Here is a 24,969-nt window from a genome sequence, read left to right as displayed (position 1 = left end):
ACAGTTTTTATCCTCCCTTTTCAAAAATATATAATTCAACCAGCATTGACATTTGAATAGTTCTTCTGACTTATCAGTACTTAAGTTTAGAGAGAAGTGTGCTAGAACCTTGTTAAAAAAAATACAATCTCTATCTTTAATCCTTTCTCATCATTTTTTTTTTATTATTATTTAAACAAAATGTACTGTTCACTTTTTTAAATATCCTGGTGATCATTGATCTATAATATCTGTTGAATTTGTTGTTTTTTTTTCAAAATTCAATTTATACTATGGCTGGACCATCGAATCTCTAGTCTGCAGAAAACAACTAGATATATTTTATGTACATCTGTTTGTTTCATCTTGAATGTAACTTTTTCAAAATTTTATTATATTATTTGCAGACTTGTTGTTGTCTCATTATGTTTTTGTGTTTGCTTTAATTATGATCATATTTTTTAAAAAAATATGCAATTAAAAAAAAAACTACATCTTTCGAAATTATTGGATTTGTTTTTTTAATTGTGCAAGTAGTTGTTTTGAAGACAAATGTGTTGATATATGTATTACTAGATCTATGCGTCTATGCTCCTTAATAATATTCAATAGCATGGAATATTGAAAACTTGAACCATTGTCTAACTTTAAAATCATTTCTCAATACATTACAAGTAGTGGACAGAGTGGTTTCTTTCTTGTAATTGTTTCATTTGTTTAAATTAGAACGGCAAATATTTTAAGAACAAACGTCATTAGGGTTGCAACATTTTAATGTTCTGTAGAATACAGACGTATATTTATTCATTCTTTATGAGATTATTTTATATGCTTTTAAATATCACAAACATTTTGGATTTTCATTTACACGCACACAATTCAAGAAGCTGGAAACTAATGTGGTGACAAAAATTTACATAATAGCATTTACATAAATTGTGCGTTGTAGCAAGAATATTGAAATTTGTTTGTTAACTAATATGAGGCAAATTATGTAAGCAAAAGAGACAACTGATTATTATATTTAGTAATCTATATTTACAAATTCGATTTTCTTTAAGGACGAAAAATAATTTCTTTCTTATATGCTAATTCTCGCTACCTTAAGCTTCGTTTATCTTCATCACAAACAAACGAAATTGAGCATGCTCGTATTTACACCAATCTTGTGAACATAGTCATTAGACTTAAAAATATAAGCAATCATCAACATTTAAAGTGTCTTTCTTCACATCACTGTCTTAACTTTCTAGCACAGAAGAGCTTCATATCTGCGTCACTTTCGATGAACTGTAGGCTTTAGTTTCAGACTTGAGTTAGCGTACAAGAAAGACAAATTTACTTTCAAACCTGGAGATATAGAGAAAAAGAAACAAATATTTAAAATAGGTGCTTGTCTCTGTAGTTGTAATTAGTACCCCTTTCATACCTTGCGATCAATAGGGAAGATTATGCAGGTAATGTAAAGGTCATCTGTATCTGAGGTCCACGGTTAACGAGGGTGTCATGTGGCCAGTACAACGACCATCTGCCTTTACTTTTTACCAATTAATGTCAAGTACCCATTAGAGCTGCGTGGGCACAGAGGCACACTAAAGATCCCAAAATAAAAAAATCCCAGTCTGCACCAGGATTTAAACCAATGATCCCTGGGTTAGGAAGCCAAGCGCTTTACCACTCAGCCACCGCGTGGTTGTAATTGTGTAATAGGGCCTATATGTTATTACAAAAAACCGGAAGTGTGGCCAGATCACGAATTGGCCAGGCATTTCGCAAAATAGCATAAGCGTGTGGTAAAATATATATATATACACGACCTCTTTAAGCGGGAATAGACATCAAGAAAGTACACCACCAATGTTTCACCTCTCTTTCACTGTATGGAGTCAACTCTTTCATATGACAGGGATTTTTAGGGTGCCCACATGTAATGGGTGCCTGACGTGACAATAGTTGGGGAAAGCACAGGCGACAGGTCCTTGTACTGGCCACATGACATCCTCGTGAACCTTACAGCATCTATCCTCATTGATACAATTTCTAAAATGGGAACCTTTTACCCAACCGTTTCTCTTTGCTACAATGAAACAATGCTCCATAATTAAAACTCGCTTGAAGATTACGTTTCAACACATAGCCTAAAACCTGTTGCAAACCTTGCAGGCAAATCTGTATTGACCTTTTTTTTTCTACTCTTTATCTATCTTATAAAAAGTGCAATACACATCGTTTAATTACCCCCCTTAATTGTTCCCATTACATATATCTCAACTTCCCACTTTCTTCTCTGACGAATGCATCTTTTGGCTGATTTAGTTTACTTGGCACTAGTTTCCTTATCGCATTCATAGATCTACACTATGTCTGTGTCCAGACACTCAAGGGTTTCACTTCCTCCTTGAAAAGTCGATTACAATCATGATTTAGATGTATGCAATTTATAATTGGGCTTGTTTCTTTAAAGTCCATTGTCAGATAATGCATTATTCATAGATCCCTTTCTCGTTGACTTTGTCATTGACGATGACTTGATCTGGGCTGACGAATAACGACTTTCTCGACGATGACTTGATCTGGGCTGACGAATAACGGTTCTCTAAAATAGTTCACTGCTTCTGCTGCTACTCTGGTAGTACGACGAAGTTTGCTGTTGTACTCTGCTTCACTAGACCAAACTGTCCAATGTAGACTAGGTGAGACCAAGGTCACCTCCGACGACGTTCCGTTATACGACTAACGGTTTTCAACGAAATTAAGTGGATGTAGCTGTTTCCACAACTTCACTGCTAACAAGTCTAGGTATGGTCTAGACCGACGAATACTAGATAGATCAATGTTCAGTACTGATAAAGATTACTTCACTAACCTTCCAAAGGTTAAACACAGTGACCGTTATAAACGTGGCAAGCAACCGGTTCAATGAGCAAACTGCTCCACAAGAATCTCTCCAAGGGTAAGACGACAGAGCGATTTCGATTTAGTTAGCTACCAAACTTGTAGTACTCACAATACTTCTGACAGCGGGCAAACTGTCCTTCTCGAAACTGACGAGGTAAAACTTGATACTCAATGTGGCTCCTATGACGAAGAAAAAAATATGTCCAACAGGTTCACTAACGATCTCTCACCCGTTATGAATGAACGGTTTCTCTGGTTGTAGGTCGGTTCAGCATATGAAGATCAGGCGTTGCGATGATTACGGTCCTGACGAAGGTCACCCTGAGTTAACGGCTCGTTGAACGTGCGATCAAACAGGCGACGACTGCTTGTAGATCTAGAACAAAGTCACTCTGTGATACTGCTGTGTTCAGCCGTACTCCGATGAAATCTTATATCTTCGAGTGCACGACCCTCACCTGAGTAAACGTTCTGCTTCGAGGTCCGGTTCGATGTTCGGCTTCAACAGGGGTCCGGCTTCGAGGTTCGGGGTCGCCACTGTGATGTTGCTAGTTCAGGCTGTCTTGAAGTCAACCAATTACTCTGCAATCGTTTGGGTGTAATTGTTCGGGTGTATTACGTGTAGTTGACCAACAACACAAACAAGAACTGGCACATCGATTGTAACAGGTGAAGAGATGTAGTCAACGATGATGAACAAGTTAATATATATTTATTATGATAAAAGGCCACAGTAGAAGTCTCTGTCACTAAACACGTCGTTACCCTGGAATGTTCTATCGCTAACTGATTTTCCGGTCTCTAACCCAACATATCCCAAACGTCACTAGTCCCGTTCAATATGCGTCTACTATGGTGCGTCGCTAAATAACTAAAATAACTAACCTATATAAATAAGGTGTCTAACACATTGCACCATTCCTAAAACATTTTTCCATTGACTATGTTCACACACACAAAAAAGGACTTTTCCCTTTCTCATTGGTAAGTCGGTTACATTCGTATGGGTATAAGTAGGTGTTGTCTGAAGTAGCCTGGGTTTGCATTAGATCTAGCTTTCCTTATCTATCTCATTGCCTCTATAGTCTCTTTTTATTGTCGTCACGAATAGGCATACTACGCAGTCGCCTTGGTGGGGGCATCGCACTTTTTGTTAAGAAAAGAAATAGCGAACCTAGACATGTGATCTCAAAAACGACTCTAATGATTTTCCTAAAAAAAAAAACAGTTGGTGTTGGCCACACTGGGAAAACTCTAGTTTGGTCGTTATCATTTTTCAAGGAAAAAAATAATTAATTTAAATTTGACTATAGCTCTATATCTAGGATTCTAGAATGGAATTCCCGAATGTAAAACTTTATTGATTCAAGAGTTTAATAAATTAATTTTGCGCATTGTCTTCTGAGTCTAGATCTATAGACCTAAATGCTTATCATTGGAATATTGAAAGGTGTACATTCACTTAACCAGGATATTTTTTCTCGGAGAGGTGAAAGGGGGCGGGGTAAAAAAAAATCTTATTAATTTTAAAGAGAAAAACAGTCGCTCCATGAATTGAGGTATTGTCTTCTTGGTCTTTCTATTTCATCTGGTCCACCCAATTTACTTCGCCTAGGAGAAGGACTTCCAGTTCTCTGGCACCCAGCTCAAAACCAGCACGCTGCCATCCCGTGCCGCACTGCAGGAGGAATGGGATAGAACATTAGGCCTACTGTAGGACTGTCTGCAAATTGTACATTAACTTTCCAGCATTTGTGTATATTTTAGTCTATGCAGATCTACACAAAATTTTTGATATTCGTTTTAGCAGAAAATAATAGGAATACTAGAAATATAAACGAAAATTCATCTTTAAGAACGCGGCACTAAAATTGTAGTTCAGAAGCTGAGACATCCATGCGTAGGCCCTATACTATAACTGTGTGTGGCAAGAAATGAAGGAGTTACATCATAATCATCCAGGGTTAAGCAGTAAAAAAAAAAATAATAGTTGAGTTCCGCTTAAGGACAATCTATAGGGCAGTTGATGTAAAGTTCATCTGTTTCTGTGGCTCACGGTTAACGAGGGCATCATGTGGCCAGCATAACGACTACCCACTTTTACTTAATCCCAATTAATGTCAGGTACCCATTAGAGCTTGATGGGCTTCGAGGCAACCTAAATATTAACCCGAAATTAAAAATCCCAGTCTTCACAAGAGATTCGAACCCGGGACCCCCTGGTTTGGAAGCCAAGCGCCTTACCATTCAGGGTTTAGCAAATGGTAAGGAAGCTTACCTTCCCGATCTCCTAAAGATCAAAGAGCTTAATGTATGACTGACCTTTCAAGCTCCAGGGTAATATTCTGGAGTTAGCTGGTAACACTGTAATGACAACGTAAAGTTCATGAAAACTCCAGCCACAAATATGTAAAAACCTGAGCTGAACCTGAGTGATGTATAATGTGAATTAGTGAATGAGCTAAAAACAAGCTTATTGCATTAATAGTCAATACTAACAGATGAGCCTGAGTGATGGTAAGTGACTCAGTTTTGTTGAAGGTCGTTGACTAATACCCCTACAGCTGTTTAGTTGTAATTTGAGATGAAATTATATAAACTGATATTCAAACAAATCTAACTTACTATAAAAATACGTCTTTACTCTCTGGCATCCTAGCATAGCACAGCTTACGACAGCGCCGCTTATCTCGCATCCTTCTACAAGACTAACATTTCTGTTCAAGTCTTAACTATCTAGACGGGTCGGATGGACGGACGGACAGACCACACAAAACTCTCGGTGGGTCGATAATATCTGTTGTCTGTACTAGTCGAAATTGTTATGTTCTCTAAACACCACTCTTTTGATGTAAAAAAAAATGTCTGATTTCTTCCATAGTTTTAATTTCTTTAAAATTATAGGGCGAAAGTGACATGAAAATATGTTTGTCATCATCATCATCAAACTCCATTTGAGTGAGGCCTTGAAAGGCTCAAATCCTCTCTTGCAAAAGCCCTGGACAGAAACCCTGCTGTTTTGTGTAGTGCATAAATGTCCCCATACAGGTCGATAATTTTGGGTTTCCCAGACCTGTCGAGACGGAGGTCAGCAAGTCTGGGGCAGTCAAACAGGATATGAGGCACGGTTTCCTCTTCCTCCCCGCAGCGGGGGCACCGTGAATCGAAATTTGGCCATAGCCGTGAGAAATATGAGCCAACAGGACTATGGCCTGTCCTGCACTGTGCTCTAATAGCTTGCTCAGGCCTGGACAGCCTCCACCACGGGGAAGTGCGGTCAGGGCGCCTCATGCGCTCCCAGACTCCACGGGCTTTTTGGGAATTGTCCCAGCACTCAAACCACTTTTCCATTTCTGTTTTTTTAATTGTAGCCAGAGCATGCTATTTTTGTCAAAGGCTTCTGAAATCTTGCCCACCAGAGTCAGTGGACTTTTTCATTCTATATGGCCTAGGTGAAGGCTTAACTTAGTATTCTTATTTTTAGGATGTTTAGATGTTACACACCCTATGAAATTTTAGGCAGTGGCGTAACTAAGGGGGGGGGAGGGGGGGGGAGAATTTTGAAATCCCCCCGGGCCCCCACCTAGGGGGGGCCCCCAAATGGGTGTCCGAAATTTATTTGTAAATACATAAATTAATATATTTGATTGACAAATAGTGTCAACGGGTGTCTTTTTTTTTCAACATTTATGGATTAAATTTATCACAAAGACTAAACCTAAATCTATGTCTATCAGTACGTTGACTGTTGACATTTTAAAAATATTTTTTCCCACAGAGATCAAAGTTTTTTAAAAGTTTTTTTAAAGTCAGTCTTACATTTTAAACTTTGTTGCCACGAATAAAACTGCATGATATACAGCGAATTCCAGGTATCTTGTTACCTTTACTAATAATAGATCTAAATGGCGAGTATTTTATGGCTACACTAATTAACCTTGAATCAAAATTTACAGAACCGAGTAAAACAGATTCAAAAGTTATTCTTAATAAAGCTAAAATAGTCCATTATTCGGGTTTGGCGTCTATAATTTCAGAATTAAACTTCACACTCGAGTTATTACCCCTCTATTCATCTTTCCTCAATTTAATGGAAATTTTATTTCCATCTAATCCTTTTGCTTTCGCACAAAACATAAACAACAAACAATGACGTAATATCATATAATATTAGCACATCCTTCCTTTTGAAGTTATTATCACACCCTTCCTTTTAAAGTTAGTGATATCTACTAGCAGGGCCGGCCCTAGCATTTGCGGGGCCCTATGCGAAACGGATCGCGTGGGGCCTAGTCTGGGTAGGGATGAGCATAATGTCAAAATTATTTTTTTTTTTGAATTAGAAAATAGGCCTACTTTCGTCTTTGCAATAAATTTTTATCAAATGAAAGCTCGCAATGCCACTTTTTATTTATAGGCACCCCAAAATGTCAATTTCGTCTATTCTTCAGGAGAATTGAATAAATTAAAAAAAAAATCAGGACTTTATCGTATATTTTGCCTTTTCATGAGATTTCCTGGAGGCCCTGGAAAATCAGGAGGTCGCGAAAACCCTGTTATTTTATATACGTTATAATGGTTTAATTTAATAATGTACACTTAGAATTAGCGCGGGTCCTATGAAAGCGCGGGGCCCACTGTGACCGCATAGGCTGCAGTTGCCTAAGGCCGGCCCTGTCTACTAGGAACTTTAAGAATTCGTCCACTTCTGGTTGTCTTGACTGGCACAAGTTCTCTAGACGTTGGTCTATGACTGTCTGTTTCGTTTGTTCCAACAGTTTGCAGTTCATTGTCTCCATAGGTATCATAGTACCCAGAGATGTCTTCATCGAAACTCTTATTCAAAAAGCGTTGATTTCTTCTGTATGTTTTTCCGTTTGTATTTATGATGTAAGATCTGGGTGCTGAATGTTTTTTTTATGACAACTGCTTTCTGCCATGTTTGACCTAGACGAACTCTCCGACAGAATAATCTTTAGGTAGTCTTGCTTTTGCATTGTATTTCACTTTGCTTTTCATCTGTCGTTCGTTGAGTAATGTCTCTGCATTTTCAGCTACCGATGGTTTCAATAGTTTGGGATCAGTTGGAATGATTCACTGAGTCTTCTTCTCGTCATCAGTTGTGATGGTGAATACGGCAGTCCACTTATCGGAGTATTTCTATACTCGAGCATAACGAGATATGGATCTTTCCCACTTTTGTATGCTCTGAATCCTTTTGCTTGCGCACAAAACATAAACAACCAACAATGACGACTTATGACGTAATACCATATAATATTAGCACAGAATCTTCTTAATGCAGTGGAAAATTAAGAATTTTTTGCCTATCTTGAATTGTGGTCAAAGCTCTTGCGCACAATTAATATAGTTCAGAAGAAACTACACAAGTCTGGACTGCATATACGGGAAGCTGCTAAAGAAATTAGTACCCTTTCATGCTTTCTGCAAAATGATGAGAAACTGACAAAAACCCAATCCATCGAAAAAGCAAAAGAAGGTAGTGAATACTATGGATTCCCTGTAATCAAAATAGCCAGAAGAAAGAAAAGACTTAATGGGAAGTTGAGTTCTAATGTAGAACTGTCAATAGAACTGCAATTCAAACGTGTTACGACAGAAGTGCTGGACAGATTTCATATGGAGATGAAGGGCAGATTCCAAAGGCTGGAAAGAAAATGGATACCTTTGGGTTTCTTCTTGAACCAAGACACCTGTTAGATGAAGACACGCTTGTGACAAACTGTGCTACTTTTCCTGTTTGTATGATGAAATAAATGGAAAATCGCTTTTTCAATGATGTCATTGATGCACGAGCACTTTTCATCAACAAACCAGTAATACAATCACAAATAGACATATTGAGGAAACAGGCTTCGTATGGGAATTACGTGTGCTCCGAATATTGCTAACTCAGGCCAGTTCCATTACGTCATGTGAGAGATCATTCTCAAAGCTCAAGTTCATCAAAAGCTATCTCAGGAGCATAACGACACAAGAAAGTCTTATCATGGCTTTAATGTCAGTGAAGTCACAAATACTAGAAAGTATCGATGTAGTTGATGTTATAGATGTCTTTGCTGCACAGAATGCACGACGTGAAGCGATATCAATTTAGATTTGTCACTTGTGCATTATTTAACTAATAAACAAAGGTATTATTCATTAAAAGAATCTTGATTACTTTTTGTTAAGTTTACTGATATACTGAATCAATTTGATTTGGGGCTTATATATTTTTGCGTACATTATCCCATGTCATATGTCGAATGTCAAATTGCAAGGGGCCCCCAAAGAGGTCAATCCCCCCGGGCCCCCAAATCCCTAGTTACGCCCCTGATTTTAGGATGTTTAGATGTTACACACCCTATGAAATTTTTAGGATGTTTAGATGTTACACACCCTATGAAATTTTAGGATGTTTACATGCTACACAAACTTTGAAATTTTTAGAATGTTTAGATGTTATACATCATAGGAAAATTTTAGGATGTTTAGATGTTTCACATTCTAGGAAATTTTTAGGAAGTTTAAATGTTACGCATCCTAGGAACTTCAAAATCTAAATGGATTAGCAAAAAAAACTTACGTTGAGCTGCTTTCATGGCCTTATTGGCCCCAAAAGGAAACATTAACAATGGGCATTAGGCATACAGGTAAACTTACCAGGTTTCAGAAAGACCGTCTTTACCGATTGGGCTCACAGTGATTGGAAATATAATGGTTATAAGAATTCCAATCACAGCTAAATTGAAAATAAATTTGTGAAAATATTTATCTTTCGTATTAATTTTTATATAATTGCCATAACGTAATATAAGAACATTTACTCAAATAGATATAGCTCGAAATTTCAGCTCTTTTAAAATCACTTTAGGGTTAACATACTGCATATCCAATATTCATAGCGTAGAAATATGACAAGTAATATTGTCACTAAATTTAAACTTCATTCTACATGTAAGGGCCGAAGGAGTGACGATCATGGTTGACAAGCCAAGAACTAACTCTAGATGCTAACCAAATGTTACAGTAAGAGTGCAAGGTTGCTCATGCTTTCAATTGGCACTTCTGTCAAGGCACTGATTAAGAAAACATAGGTCAATAAAGAACTTTAAACAAAAGTATTTTGCACCCAAAATCGTCCCCGGACTCTTGACAGAATCTTGCTACCGCAAAAGGATGAGAGAAAGAAAGAGAGAGAGAGAGAGAGAGAGAGTAAATCCTCTTCATTTTAGTCGAAATTCCAGCGCACTATAGTAGAGCTTAGACCAGAGTGGAATAAGCATGCTATAGAAGCATGAATGGCGTACTACACTAAAACAATCATGAACATAATATCCCGTGAGGTACGCGTCAATTTGGAATAGACGTGTAAAAAGGAAGTTGCTTACACTATATTATCATCGAATTTTTACGAAGAAGAGTAAATTAAATATGGGGAGATAATACATTTCCGGTAGAAGAATATTCTTGAATTTTCGGTTTGAAAATCAATATGCAGTGGAGATAATGTAATTTCAGGACCACAAATCTATTTAATAAGTTTTTAAGTTTCAATCTTCACTTTAAGTCTACGTTTGGGAATTTATTATTGTGTATTATCTATTAATATAAAGTGTTTGTTCATTATTTTAATGATTTCTACTTAAAATGATACGACACTGTACAACTACGGAGAGGAATGCGGTTATTTCTTCGCATAAGCGGAGGATGTCCAGCACTGCAGTGGCGTAGCTAGGAATATTTTGTTCTCGGCGGTAGGGGCTTAACCTTTTTAGGGGGCCCTGAATTTCGACATATGACATCATGACATGAGAAAATGTACTTAAGTCTAAATTCCAATTGTTACAGTACCTAAGTAAACAAAAATTATCACCAAGACTCTTTTATTGAAAAATACCTTTTTTTTTTGTCGAGATATGGCACAAGTGCTCTCATTCATTCCGGGGGCTCCGACAACCCGGGAAGGGTTATCGAATTTGGACCACCCTTTCTCCACCCTAACACCTCCACTGCAGCATTGGGTCATCATAAATAACGTCTGAACGTATTGACCACCTACTATTATGTTAACAAATAATATTAAGAATAATTTCATATAAGCTTCCGTTACCTGCCGAAAAATAGAGTAAAGCGAAGATTCTAGGTAACCGAGCGGCCAGGATCCATAGAGATAGGCCGTTGATAATTACCGTCACCAATATAATGGTCCACATCACATAAAATAAGAAACGCGCTGTGTCCTGCCATGCTGGGTTAAAAGAAAGGTTTTCAAGACATTGTTTCAACATAGAGGACAGCGAACAATCAAAGTAGACTGGGGTGGTGTGATGACATTGACAGCCCTCCCCGCCCTAACGCTTTGAATGAGGTTTAAGGCGACCCAATTTGTTAAGCAGAAATAAAAACAAATGAATATCTCTCTAATATAAGCTACCTATTGATATTTGAACTCATTTGTATATTATGTCGTAACACACTTTAGTCTCAAATTAAATCATTTGTAAATATAAAATGAAAGAGGGTGGTCGGTACCAAGTGGGGCCGTGGGAGGCTCAAATACAATCATTAGCAATAATTATAAAATGGAGAGATTAATCTTACACGATTCATCGTTTTCACTCTAGCGCCCCCTCCCCCCTTTTCAACGAAAACATGACTGTTAGAATAGAAAAGTCAAATATGGCGACAAAGTCTTTGCCATTGCGCATGTCTGAAACGCTTTATTCCCCGGCATGAATTGGTTATAACTATTTAAAGAAAGATTGTTTTTGGATAATGTAGAATCCATGAGAAACTTTGAAGTAATATAGTGACAGTAGAGATGAGTTTTGAATTCAAATATTTATTTTTTTTCTAGTCGCCTTTTACCAACCTTTACTTAATCTGAGATTTTTCTATTCGGACTGTAACTCAAAATGTATACATACATACATAAATACATAGAATTTAGAGTAGAATCTAGTTGTCTACTAAATTTCGTCTCCCTCTACTGAAATGCTTTTGTTCAGAGGTTTGCATTATAATTCTGTAACAAAACGAAGCTACAAACAGACGTATTAAATATAAACTAATCACTTATTAATGAAAGTCTTTTTCAAGTATTATTTTTCTTTGATATTTTTCATTCTTTCAGGTAAAAACATTATTCAAAAGGTTCATAAAAAAAAAAAAAATGGTTAAACATCCAAAGAGCGTTCAACCATCGTTCTGTTGACGTCTTATGCTGACCGCAAGAGGTCTCACTAATAATGAAGATACTATTATGAAAAATACGCCCAATTAAGACATACATAAACTACATATGCCTTTATTGTCAGTCACAATTCAGTATTGGCCCATGCACCCACGTTAAAATAATTTACCTGCCTTTTTGAATAGGATGATTAATAAACTGTAGACGTCATGAGAATACGTTTCAGCAGGTAAGAATGCTAGAAAACGCTTGTCGTCGTTGGCCGATTCGGTATATATATATATAAATATATATAAATATATATAGTGAATGTGTATTTAAACGTAAGGTTAGGGTTTACTGGGCGTTAGGGTTTGGGGAAAATATCCACCCTCTCAAAACATCTGAATCCGCTACTGAGATATTTTCGAACGTGTCAATTCATCATTACTATACCTAGCACAAGTTCTCTTGCTCCAACGAAAATATTATCGAAATTTCGATCTTATGTTAGGTTAATAAAATAATGTTTATCTTTTTAATTGCTGGAGGTGCGAGGGTTAAGAGCTAAAGTGCTTAGCGCCAGAACTGGTTCCCCGGGCTCGAGTCCTGGTGAAGAATTGAATTTTTAATTTCCAGATCTTTGGGCGCCTCTGATTCCACCCAGCTCTAAAGGGTACCTGACATTAGTTTGGGAAAAGTAAAAGCGGCTGGTCGTTGTGCTGGCCACATGACAACCTCGTTAACCATGGGTCATAGAAACAGATGCCCTATGGATTGCAAGGTCTGAAATGGGAACATTACTTAAATTTACCTTTTCATTGCTGATAAAATAATTATTTTTTTTGTCAGCTGTAACGTTTTGCTCACGATGCTGATTCGATCTACTATAGTATGCCTAACAAACACAGAGCAAATTAATGTGCAATTCTTGAATTAAGTGTCACGAGTCGAGTTTGTGACATATTTTGACCAAGTTCTAGAATCGAGGTCAAACCAGTGCTAGTGTCCAGCGTAAACAAGTTAATTTTAGGTATCCAATCAAAGAAAGAGTTTAAGGGAAAAAAATAGCGTACGTCAGCTTCTAGAAGGTCAAAGCTACTAAAATAATTAGGGGAGAAGTTTCCATGATTCTGGAATGTACGATTAAGAAAGGTATAAATTAGGGGAAAGTCACTTAGACGGGGTCCTCACTTAGTCATCGTTTAGTAATGGTTTGATAGAGTTATAAGTTTTGTAATATTAGCAGGTCCATTAATTAGAGTTTTATTAGTTGAAGTGATATTTGTTGAAGTTACAAGAGTTGAAGTTTTATAAGTGAAGTTTTTTTTGTTTCTTTAAGATTTGAATTGAGAAGTTATTTGTATAAGAAAGTTGAAGAAATATTATTAAAGAAGTTTTTGGAGAAAATATAGAGATGTTTCTTTCATATGAGTTTATCAACTTATTAATACAATCCTCGCCCTGTTCGTTACATTAAGTACCGAGAGCGTTCTCCAAGGACACTGATATTTTATTAAACTAACATTTCTTTTAAAAGGGAACCTATTATTCGCGTTCCGATGGTAAACAAAAGTTCCCCATTGAGACTTTGCTTCTATAGGGCAGATGATGTAAAGGTTCTATGGCCCACGGTTAACAAAGATGTCATATGGCCAGCACAACGACCAACTGCACAATTTTCCTGAACATTAATTTATTAAATTCTTTAATCAATAAACCTTACATTCAGATATTCTCGAACGCGAAAGTCCTTTCAAAATCAATGTAGAATCTAGACTTAAATTTAATCTCTAGCCAAATTTACATTTAATTATTTTTGCTTCGAAAAATTATAACGGTCAAACTAGAGGTGTTGCCAACGAGCTAGTCATTCTTTTGTCAGTGATATACTTCAACTGTTAAATGCCTATGAAAATCGTTAGAGCCGTTTTTGAGATCATCTGTCTCGCTATGAAGGTTCCTCCACGAAGGAGTGATTTGAATAGAGGTATTGTAAAAATAAAAAGATTGACCGACCTGAAACTGTTTTTGAATTGTAAGTGCATCTATTGAAGGTACAGTCAACATAGATACCTCTGGACTTATAGATGACACCGCCCTGTAGGTTGATAAGGCTTACATTAAAAAGGGAGAGCATAAGTATTAAACATATTGAGAAAGCTAAAAGCATGAAATAGCGCTAAACAAAAACAATTGGTAAAAATATTATTAATTGTATAGATCTTCTTATCTTATCTTATATAATAAGACGTTACCAAAAAAAAAATGATTACGTCCTACGCGTCATGCATTTAGACATGCATATCAACCAATGACCTAAAGTCCGCCAAGTCACTGGTTTTCCTGGCTAGCTCAGGCAACCCATTCCATGTTCTTATAGCACTAGGGAAGAAGGAGCATTTGTACCAATTTGTCCTAGCATATGGAACGAGGAATGTTCCTTTATCTTTGTGTCTTTCTGAGTATTTTATCAGATTTTGTTTTTGTATTTGAAGATTATGGTTCAATGTTTTATGTATCATTGCTACTTTACTTTTAAGTCTTCTCTCCTAAAGGCTTTCTAAATTTAGTGATTTCACTAAAGGTGTTACTCTAGTCAAATGTGAATATTCGTTTGTTATGAATCTTACTGCTATATTTTGTGTCTGTTCCAGTTTCTTAATATTTTCTTGAGTTGAGGGGTCCTAAACAGGGGATGCATATTCTATTATTGGCCTAACCAAGGTTAAAAAACATTTTAGTTTTATGTTATTATTTGATTTATAGAAATTTCTTTTAATAAACCCTAATACTTTGTTTGATTTATTGATAGTTTCATCGATATGGGGATTTCATTATAGTTTTTCATTTAGATTTATTGTTGTTGGTCTATAATCTCTATATCTATTACAAACTAGCAGGACACACCCTATTCATTCAAGACTTTATTAAATTAATGTTCAGGAACATTTGGCACACCATCAAAGTCTAGATCTGAATTGTTATTAGAATATTATAAAGTCTAGTACATTCATAGGCCCTGCATTTATCTAGACCGGGACTGTTGTCAGCCATGAAGTCGGTCCTGGTGCAGTCCTCCAGTGAAACGTACGAGTCCAGCAAGAGATAGAGACAGTAGAGTTTTGTACGGTGATGTACAATGAAAAATTTTAGTTGTTGATGTGTTTGTTGCCAGTTGTCTAGTATTGGCTGTTATCTACTTGACCATTATTAAAGTACCAGATTATTTGGAGCCTTGTTGTCAAGTTCTTGATATGTTGATGTGTTGTGTTGTGTTTAGCAGTGTTTACAGAAGGCTGGAGTAGGAGAGAATCGTAACAATATATATTTTTTTATATAGGTATTGTTTGTACAATACCTTTATTCAATTCGTACTACGTGGGAATAAAAACCTTCTGGCTGGATTGGCTCAAAGACATGGGTGGGTGACTCGAAGACCTGGGTGGGTGGCTCAGACACCTGAGTGGTTTGGCTCAAAGATCTGGGTGGGCTCGTTCAAAGACATGGGTGGTTGGGCTCAAACACTTAGGTGGTTTGGCTCAAAGACCTGTGTGGTTTGGCTCAAAGACATGGGTGGTTTGACTCAAAGACCTGTGTAGTTTGGCTCAAAGACCTGTGTGGTTTGGCTCAAAGACCTGGGTGGTTTGACTCAAAGACCTGTGTGGTTTGGCTCAAAGACCTGTGTGGTTTGGCTCAAAGACATGGGTGGTTTGGCTCAAAGACCTGTGTGGTTTGGCTCAAAGACATGGGTGGTTTGGCTCAAAGACCTGTGTGGTTTGGCTCAAAGACATGGGTGGTTTGGCTCAAAGACCTGTGTGGTTTGACTCAAAGACCTGTGTGGTTTGGCTCAAAGACCTGTGTGGTTTGGCTCAAAGACCTGTGTAGTTTGGCTCAAAGACCTGTGTGGTTTGACTCAAAGACCTGTGTGGTTTGGCTCAAAGACATGGGTGGTTTGGCTCAAAGACCTGTGTGGTTCGGCTCAAAGACCTGTGTGGTTTGGCTCAAAGACCTGTGTGGTTTTTGCTCAAAGACCTGTGTGGTTTGGCTCAAAGAACTGTGTGGTTTGGCTCAAAGACCTGTGTGGTTTGGCTCAAAGACCTGGGTGGTTTGGCTCAAAGACATGGGTGGTTTGGCTCAAAGACATGGGTGGTTTGGCACAAAGACCTGTGTGGTTTGGCTCAAAGACATGGGTGGTTTGGCTTAAAGACATGGGTGGTTTGGCTCAAAGACCTGTGTGGTTTGGCTTAAAGACCTGTGTGGTTTTTGCTCAAAGACCTGTGTGGTTTGGCTCAAAGAACTGTGTGGTTTGGCTCAAAGACCTGTGTGGTTTGGCTCAAAGACCTGTGTGGTTTGGCTGAAAGACATGGGTGGTTTGGCTCAAAGACATAGGTGGTTTGGCTCAAAGACATCGGTGGTTTGGCTCAAAGACCTGTGTGGTTTGGCTCAAAGACATGGGTGGTTTGTCTCAAAGACATGGGTGGTTTGGCTCAAAGACCTGTGTGGTTTGGCTCAAAGACCTGTGTGGTTTGGCTCAAAGACATGGGTGGTTTGGCTCAAAGACCTGTGTGGTTTGGCTCAAAGACTTGTGTGGTTTTTGCTCAAAGACCTGTGTGGTTTGGCTCAAAGACTTGTGTGGTTTGGCTTAAAGACCTGTGTGGTTTGGCTCAAAGACCTGTGTGGTTTGGCTCAAAGACATGGGTGGTTTGGCTCAAAGACATGTGGGGTTTGGCTCGAAGACCTGTGTGGTTTGGCCCAAAGACATGGGTGGTTTGGCTCAAAGACCTGTGTGGTTTGGCTCAAAGACCTGTGTGGTTTTTGCTCAAAGACCTGTGTGGTTTGGCTCAAAGACTTGTGTGGTTTGGCTCAAAGACCTGTGTGGTTTGGCTCAAAGACCTGTGTGGTTTGGCTCAAAGACCTGTGCGGTTTGGCTCAAAGACATGTGGGGTTTGGCCCAAAGACATGGGTGGTTTGGCTCATAGACCTGTGTGGTTTGGCTCAAAGACCTGTGTGGTTTGACTCAAAGACCTGTGTGGTTTGGCTCAAAGACATGGGTGGTTTGGCTCAAAGACATGGGTGGTTTGGCTCAAAGACCTGTGTGGTTTGGCTCAAAGACATGGGTGGATTGGCTCAAAGACATGGGTGGTTTGGCTCAAAGACATGGGTGGTTTGGCTCAAAGACATGGGTGGTTTGGCTCAAAGACCTGTGTGGTTTGGCTCAAAGACATGGGTGGTTTGGCTCAAAGACATGGGTGGTTTGGCTCAAAGACATGGGTGGTTTGGCTCAAAGACCTGTGTGGTTTGGCTCAAAGACATAGGTGGTTTGGCTCAAAGACATGGGTGGTTTGGCTCAAAGACATGGGTGGTTTGGCTCAAACACCTGGGTGAGTTGGCTCAAAGACCTGTGTGGTTTGGCTCAAAGACCTGGGTGGTTTGGCTCAAAGACATGGGTGGTTTGGCTCAAAGACATGGGTGGTTTGGCACAAAGACCTGTGTGGTTTGGCTCAAAGACATGGGTGGTTTGGCTTAAAGACATGGGTGGTTTGGCTCAAAGACCTGTGTGGTTTGGCTTAAAGACCTGTGTGGTTTTTGCTCAAAGACCTGTGTGGTTTGGCTCAAAGAACTGTGTGGTTTGGCTCAAAGACCTGTGTGGTTTGGCTCAAAGACCTGTGTGGTTTGGCTGAAAGACATGGGTGGTTTGGCTCAAAGACATAGGTGGTTTGGCTCAAAGACATCGGTGGTTTGGCTCAAAGACCTGTGTGGTTTGGCTCAAAGACATGGGTGGTTTGTCTCAAAGACATGGGTGGTTTGGCTCAAAGACCTGTGTGGTTTGGCTCAAAGACCTGTGTGGTTTGGCTCAAAGACATGGGTGGTTTGGCTCAAAGACCTGTGTGGTTTGGCTCAAAGACTTGTGTGGTTTTTGCTCAAAGACCTGTGTGGTTTGGCTCAAAGACTTGTGTGGTTTGGCTTAAAGACCTGTGTGGTTTGGCTCAAAGACCTGTGTGGTTTGGCTCAAAGACATGGGTGGTTTGGCTCAAAGACATGTGGGGTTTGGCTCGAAGACCTGTGTGGTTTGGCCCAAAGACATGGGTGGTTTGGCTCAAAGACCTGTGTGGTTTGGCTCAAAGACCTGTGTGGTTTTTGCTCAAAGACCTGTGTGGTTTGGCTCAAAGACTTGTGTGGTTTGGCTCAAAGACCTGTGTGGTTTGGCTCAAAGACCTGTGTGGTTTGGCTCAAAGACCTGTGCGGTTTGGCTCAAAGACATGTGGGGTTTGGCCCAAAGACATGGGTGGTTTGGCTCATAGACCTGTGTGGTTTGGCTCAAAGACCTGTGTGGTTTGACTCAAAGACCTGTGTGGTTTGGCTCAAAGACATGGGTGGTTTGGCTCAAAGACATGGGTGGTTTGGCTCAAAGACCTGTGTGGTTTGGCTCAAAGACATGGGTGGATTGGCTCAAAGACATGGGTGGTTTGGCTCAAAGACATGGGTGGTTTGGCTCAAAGACATGGGTGGTTTGGCTCAAAGACCTGTGTGGTTTGGCTCAAAGACATGGGTGGTTTGGCTCAAAGACATGGGTGGTTTGGCTCAAAGACCTGTGTGGTTTGGCTCAAAGACATAGGTGGTTTGGCTCAAAGACATGGGTGGTTTGGCTCAAAGACATGGGTGGTTTGGCTCAAACACCTGGGTGAGTTGGCTCAAACACCTGGGTGGGTTGGCTCAAAGACCTGGGCAGACATGGAAGTCGAAAAGGCTGTATCGTAGAAATTTGCCAGTTGATGTATTTCGTTGGGAAAAGAATTACTAGCTCGCTGGTCACACTGGAAAAAAACACTCTATTTTGACCGTTATAATTTTTCAGAGTATAAAGGAAAAAAATAAAAATAATAAGATTTATACATTCGCTAAACCAGGATATTCGCTCCCGTGGGGGGGGGGGAGATAGGGAGGTATACAAGTTGTCCTTTTTTTTTTACATTCATCCGTTATGTCGAACCAAACAATAGCTCTATAAGTTGTATCATGGAGTTATTGTCTTTTCAAAATATGTGTTAGTCTATGTTTTTATTCTCCCATCTAGTAAGTTGTGCACATCTTCACGTATGTAACAGTTTTATCACGTGATTTTAAGCTAGGCGAATCCCCCTTTTTTTTTTTTGGAGGGAGGGGGGGGACAATGTAGCGTATTAATTTTATATTGAACTTATTATAGGAATGTCTGTTGACTGACCTTAGTAGTCACAGTCCAATTTCCCGAAAACGAGGCCATAAGATGTAAAAGAAACATGGAAACAACCAAGATGATGTTAATGGTTTTGATAACCAAGTTTTCACTCATCTTTGTGGCGCAGGGCTAAAGTCTGTAGAGGAAATAATAATACAACTAAACACCAATAACTTTCTACATTTAACCTAAAACACGTATTTAAAAAGGCTTATAAAAAGTATAACTGGGGTCATTGTGACCAAGTGGTAAAGCTTTCCATCCCTGGTATCTTACGTTCGAGTTAGGTTTTGAACCAGAGAGGTCCACTAAACTCTAAAGGATACTTGACATACATTATGGAAGGCGATATATCGTTGTGCTGTCCACCGTCATCAAAAGACACAGAGCAGCTTTACATCAATTTCCCCCATAGAAAGATAGGTAGATAAACCCAAACATTTAATGCAATTTAAAAATCATTCATTCCTAATGGTAAAGACCTTTCTTATTTAGATACTTTCATAAGTATGACTTAAAATGTTTTACAGTAGATTGTGCATCGTTATATATCAAAAGGAATCGAGTGTAAAGTCACATTCCTCGTTCCATATGCTAGGACAAATTTGTACAAATGCTCCTTCTTCCCTAGCGCTATTAGAGCATGGAATGGGTCGCCTGAGCATGCATGACTAAGATGCATAACGCGTATGACGTAATCATCTTCTTTTTTGAAGTGACGTCTGTATGTATATATATATATATACGTCAGCCGTGAGGGCCTTTGTCAAATCAGGTCCAAATTTGATTGCCCTGATGAATTCATGAGAATAGTGCGCCAATCCCTCTAATTTATGTACTGTCTCAAATGGAGGGCAGCATGGCTGTGTGCTGAATCCAAACTTATTTAGCTTAATGTCTCCCGCCATGCTGAAAGATGCCCTACGCGTAGAAAGCATTGGATGACATACGATATCGCACTGATGCAAGTCTATTCAATATCCAAATAAATAGAGTTGGCTTCGTATGATTTTAATCTCATTTCCCTTGTTTCTTAAATTTAGTTTTTCATATTTTCTCAAAAATTAAATATTATTGAAAGGTGGAACTCCGTTTAAGTTTGTGGCTCCGCACTGATGTAATCCTTATTCTGCCTTGAGCCTATCTTATCCGATTTTCTAAATAGCTTATTATGTTGAGCTAGACAGAAGAATTAAAAAGTAAAGTAGCTATAATACATAAAACATTAAACCATTATTTACAAATAGAAAAACAAAACTTTATGAAATATTCAGAAAGGCAGACAGATAGAGGCACATTTCTTATTCCATATGCTATAACAAATTCTTACAAATGCTCCTTCTTCACTAGTGCCATTAGAGAATGGAATGGGTTTCCTGAATCAGCCAGGAAAACCAACGACTTAACATAGTTTAAGTCATTGATTAACATGCATGATTATATTGACACATGAAATGAGTAGGGCGTAATTATCTTCTTTTTTTAACTAACGTCAGTAATATATAAGATAAAATAAGATATAGCTGTATAGCCGGCCCTACACATAGCCTAATGTTAAGTTATAACATATTGTCCTATATATATGTCTATATTTTTACAAAACTTATTTCGAAACCTATTAGTCAATGTATGGCCAACACCCTATTTCGGATCAAACTGAAATTTAAACATATATTTTTTTTACCTGACAACACAAAAATAAATAAATAACTAATTAGTTGATAAACTATTGGTAATAAATTATTTTGTTTGGTATCTCAAACAAGGGAAAGAAATAGTCTTTAACTGAAAGTGGCGGTATAAGCTGAATAAGCCCACTTTATATCAGGAATTCGTCTGAAACTTAGTGAACAAAAACATGAAATATAAACAATAGAAATTAGATAACTCTACAATCTTCCATGTTCATAGACTCTTTGCTAGCAGAGTGGTTACCGCATTGGCTTGAGAAGTCTGAGAAGGCTTTAGCCCACAAGTTCGAATTCAGGTCATTTCCTCAAAAAGAAAAAAAAAATACATTGTAAAAGCGATCAGCCAGTTATCCCCCCCCCCCTTTTTTTTTCTCCCTGTAGGCCTATCTCTTTCCAAGTCGTCCAGACGAGCCATTAGCGTATTTAGAACGCTAAAACACAAAAAGCATGAAATTGCGCTAAACAAAAACAATTGGTAAAAAAAAAAAAAATTCTAATCGCACAGATTGATTATTGTTAATCTATATGTATTACAAATGTAATTACATGAAAGATCCAAACTAATTAATACATATAATATAGGGCCTAAGCGTTGTTTGTATTTGGCTTGTCATTAATTATTATTTTTTTTTAGTAAATTTAGTAAGATTTTTCTTTCTTTTTCAGTTGTATTGTTCATACTAATTTTATACTGCTAGATATAGTAGGTCTAGACAGACTCAGGACTGCATTGTGTACAACCCTACCAGTACCAGTGTTACTTTTGAACAGGTTGCGATAAAACTTAGTCACAGCTATGCAATGCCGATAGCCATATTTTTGAATGTATTTTCATGGAAATAGTTTACTGCTACCGCAAGATGAAAGACAATAGATCTAGATGCAGCGTGACGATAGAGACAGGACGATAAGATTTCACTATGGTTCTTTCTCTATAGCATCCGTTTCGATGGTGAAAAAAGCGCACGAAAAGAGACGTGAAGTTTGCACGCGTCAAAAAATGCACACCATGGAATCGCAAGGATATCCAGTACTTTTGTAAACCCTAACCCTATGAAGGAATAGAGAGAAAGAGTGAGAGAGAGAGAGAGAGAGAGAGAGAGAGAGAGAGAGGTGAATGGACCTTATTCACCAATCGTAAACAAACAATATTTAGCCATGTTATTCTCTATCTCTTCTATACAAATTACATTATCCATATACGCTGTTACATGATATGTGTTTTTCATTGTTTTATCAATATTATCACGTGGCTAAATGTTGTTTGTTTACGATTGGTGAATGAGGTCCATTGGCAGCTCTTGAAGCTACTTTCGGAATAAAAAAAATCGCTACTTTCTGAATACAAGGATTGCTGGTAGCTCTTGAAGCTACTTTATAAATAGAAACGCCTTTCTACTTTCCTACCAATGCTCGAGCAACATTTGTACAAATATGAATGCACATCTCCCAACAAGGTTGACATTGTCGTCGCAAGTGGTAATGGACGTAAGCACTCCACTACCCATAAAATGCTTCCTAATAGCAAGCGTCTCAAATAGCCTTTGACAACCAGTCCAACTCCTGGCCTTCACATGTGGTTCAGATATTGAGTCTAGTGGAACCGTTCTCACTAACAGGAGAAGGGGCAAAGGCGAGCAACAGGCGCCTTATCCAGTAAACTTCAGGCAGGAGGGCTCATTAGCCATGGCCTTGGCTGGCTACCCACTTAGGAGAAGGAAAACTCTGAATTTAAACCTCTGTTGCCTTGCAGCTATACCCAATCATGGGAAAGGCTTCGGGAGTCAAGCCTGAGGAAAAATCAGGAGCCGGCGACCTTAAGGCAGTTTGCAGCACCCAGTGCTACACCCTGGCAGAACCTGCGACGCCGCTGACCCCAAACTCTATCGGTACTGCGTTCCTTTGAATACATAAGCTGCGTGGAGAGGGGGGGAACTGATGTGTGGGCGACATAGTTCGACTCTGAAGGAGGCCGTAATACACATCTCCCAACATATCCATCGATTTATTACCTAACCTTTAACACAGTTTAATGAATCCACTTGAGTAGACTATGTCCATAGAACTCCAGAATGAAAGGAGGTTCCTCGTCATGGAATCGAAACAGATTCACAATGGTATCTGAGCCCCACGAAGGGCTGCTGCCGCAAACTTATACTGTTTGGACATATCACGGCTCCTCGGAGCTTACAAATATCTTCCTGCAGGAAATAGTACCAGAAAAAGAAGAAGAGGCAGACAGGGAAAGCAATGGAAAGACAAGATCCAATAATAGTTGAGCTTACCTTATCATGGAAAGAGTCTCTAGCCAACGCAAAAGAAATAAAGAAATGGAGAAAGACATCGATTGACAGATGACCTGTGGTGCATCAAAAGTCCAACAGATTAAGAGATACATGAGAGGGAATGTCCTTATAAATTTGCATATTTACTATAAATTCCAAGTCGGTAATAATTTATTTATCTATGCTATAAGAATGTTAAACACTATGAAATGGAGCGTAGAACAAAAAGAAAACAATGTATGAATACAATTTGTCGTAAATTGTTATTGCTTCCTAACATTGGTCGTGTGGTAGGCCTGTGTCTATCCACTTCAAACACCGCCCGCTACCATTCCCGTCCATCCTGCATTAGGTTTCGATTAGGACGTAATAATCTTCTCTCTAACTGAAAAATCGAAAAAAACAAAACAAAAAAAAAAAAAAAACAAGAATACAAATAGAGTTTGTGTTATAACACAAAACTCAGAGGTGGTATCCAACTGGGTCTCCCAATGGGCATGGAGTATTCAAGCCATGATTTTGATTTGAATGTCTAAAGTTATAAAATTTCAAAGTATTTTTTCGTTGCTTCTAGATCTTTTAGCAAGAAAACTAATTGTACTGTGTCAGAAAAGCGATATTAGATAATCTTCTAGCATTGTTTTAATTGAAATAAACAGCATGAACTGAACAATCTATTATAGATTTTAAGATTTTTGCTTAAAGTTCATTTATTACTTTATTAAAAAGATAAATCAGCTTTTTAATACCTTTAAATTGGTGATATATTGAAAGACAAAGACAAAGGCAAGTTTTAAAAAATACGATCAAAACTGCACGCGTCCAGCAATGAACTAGTTTCCTTCCTAAGCAAATACGACTCCAAAGCATCTTCTCAGAACTTAAACAATTCTGGTGTTAATGTTGGTTTGGACTACGCAGGGGATGAAAAATGGGAAGAAAAAACACTTCAAGGAAAATTACCGGCTTTAAAAGATGATGACAACATTGACATGGCTCAAAGCAGGTCATCTCTACCATAAAACAGAATTCTTTGTTACAGCAATACAGGACAGAGTAATTAGGACAAAAAATTACGAGAAGCATATCCTAAAAGTCAATAGTGTTGACAAATGCCGAAAATGTGGAAATGTGGGTGAGTCTATTGAACGCATAATGGCAGGATGTTCAGCCCTATCGGAATCTGTCTAACTAGGTCGCCATAACCAAGTTGCAAAGTATAATACACCAGCATTGACACGTAATTTGATCGGTAAGGATACTCCTCCTTATTGCAAACACTCACTACAAGAGGTTCTCGAGTCTACTGATCATCTGCTGTACCTGGATAGACCTATTTTGACCGACAAAATGGTAGATTTTAATCGCCCTAATCTGCTGCTCATTGATAAAAAAGAAAAAGCCGCTAACATTATTTACATCGCCGTACCACTATCTCATAATTTAAGAAAAACTGAGTTGGAAAAACGACAAAAATATGCGAGAGGCTTGGAGATAAAGCGTTTTTGGAAGTTATCTAAAATAACAATATACCCTATTGTAATATCAACATAGGGGATAAAAAAAAACTGACCTCACAGATACCTTCAAGGCCGTTGGCATTCATAGGAACATTCTAGTTGCCTGTCAGAGGGCGGTACTGCTGCAGACCTGCCACATCACCAGAAAATTCTTCAGTTGAAACTGTTAAAAGGACTTAAATTAATTTAGTTTCCC

The 24,969-nt window shown here is 38.4% G+C and overlaps 1 protein-coding gene across 5 annotated transcripts; it reads right to left on the bottom strand.

Moving 5' to 3' along the window:
* Positions 1–734: 734 nt before the first annotated feature.
* Positions 735–24,938, bottom strand: LOC106051332 (uncharacterized). Of its 5 annotated transcripts, none has more exons than XM_056011294.1 (7): positions 24,827–24,938; positions 19,284–19,413; positions 14,075–14,156; positions 10,994–11,131; positions 9,544–9,622; positions 5,200–5,305; positions 735–1,329 (listed from the first exon to the last, which is right to left on the bottom strand). In XM_056011294.1, exons 2-6 carry the CDS (start codon positions 19,389–19,391, stop codon positions 5,203–5,205), a joined length of 510 nt encoding a protein of 169 aa, XP_055867269.1. In that variant the 5' UTR covers positions 19,392–19,413; positions 24,827–24,938; the 3' UTR covers positions 735–1,329; positions 5,200–5,202. The 5 variants fall into 5 exon arrangements, 4 of the variants coding, with proteins under 4 accessions (XP_055867269.1, XP_055867268.1, XP_013061958.2 ...); XM_056011293.1 differs by lacking the exon at positions 24,827–24,938 and adding an exon at positions 21,823–21,937; XM_013206504.2 differs by lacking the exon at positions 24,827–24,938 and adding an exon at positions 21,715–21,928.
* Between the last annotated feature and the right edge of the window lie 31 nt (positions 24,939–24,969).

Source organism: Biomphalaria glabrata, chromosome 14 (assembly GCF_947242115.1).
Source record: "Biomphalaria glabrata chromosome 14, xgBioGlab47.1, whole genome shotgun sequence".
NCBI lineage: Eukaryota > Metazoa > Mollusca > Gastropoda > Planorbidae > Biomphalaria > Biomphalaria glabrata.
The sequence above is the reverse complement of the archived record's forward strand: the minus strand, read 5'-3'. Positions and strand labels throughout refer to the sequence as shown.

Coding starts and splice junctions, on each gene's coding strand:
- LOC106051332 (XM_056011294.1), bottom strand. CDS start 19,391: ATGAGTGAAAACTTGGTTATCAAAACCATTAACATCATCTTGGTTGTT. Junction 14,157..19,283: donor ATTGGACTGTGACTACTAAG/GTCAGTCAACAG, acceptor ATCAACCTACAG/GGCGGTGTCATCTATAAGTC. Junction 11,132..14,074: donor CAATTCAAAAACAGTTTCAG/GTCGGTCAATCT, acceptor CTTTTAACCCAG/CATGGCAGGACACAGCGCGT.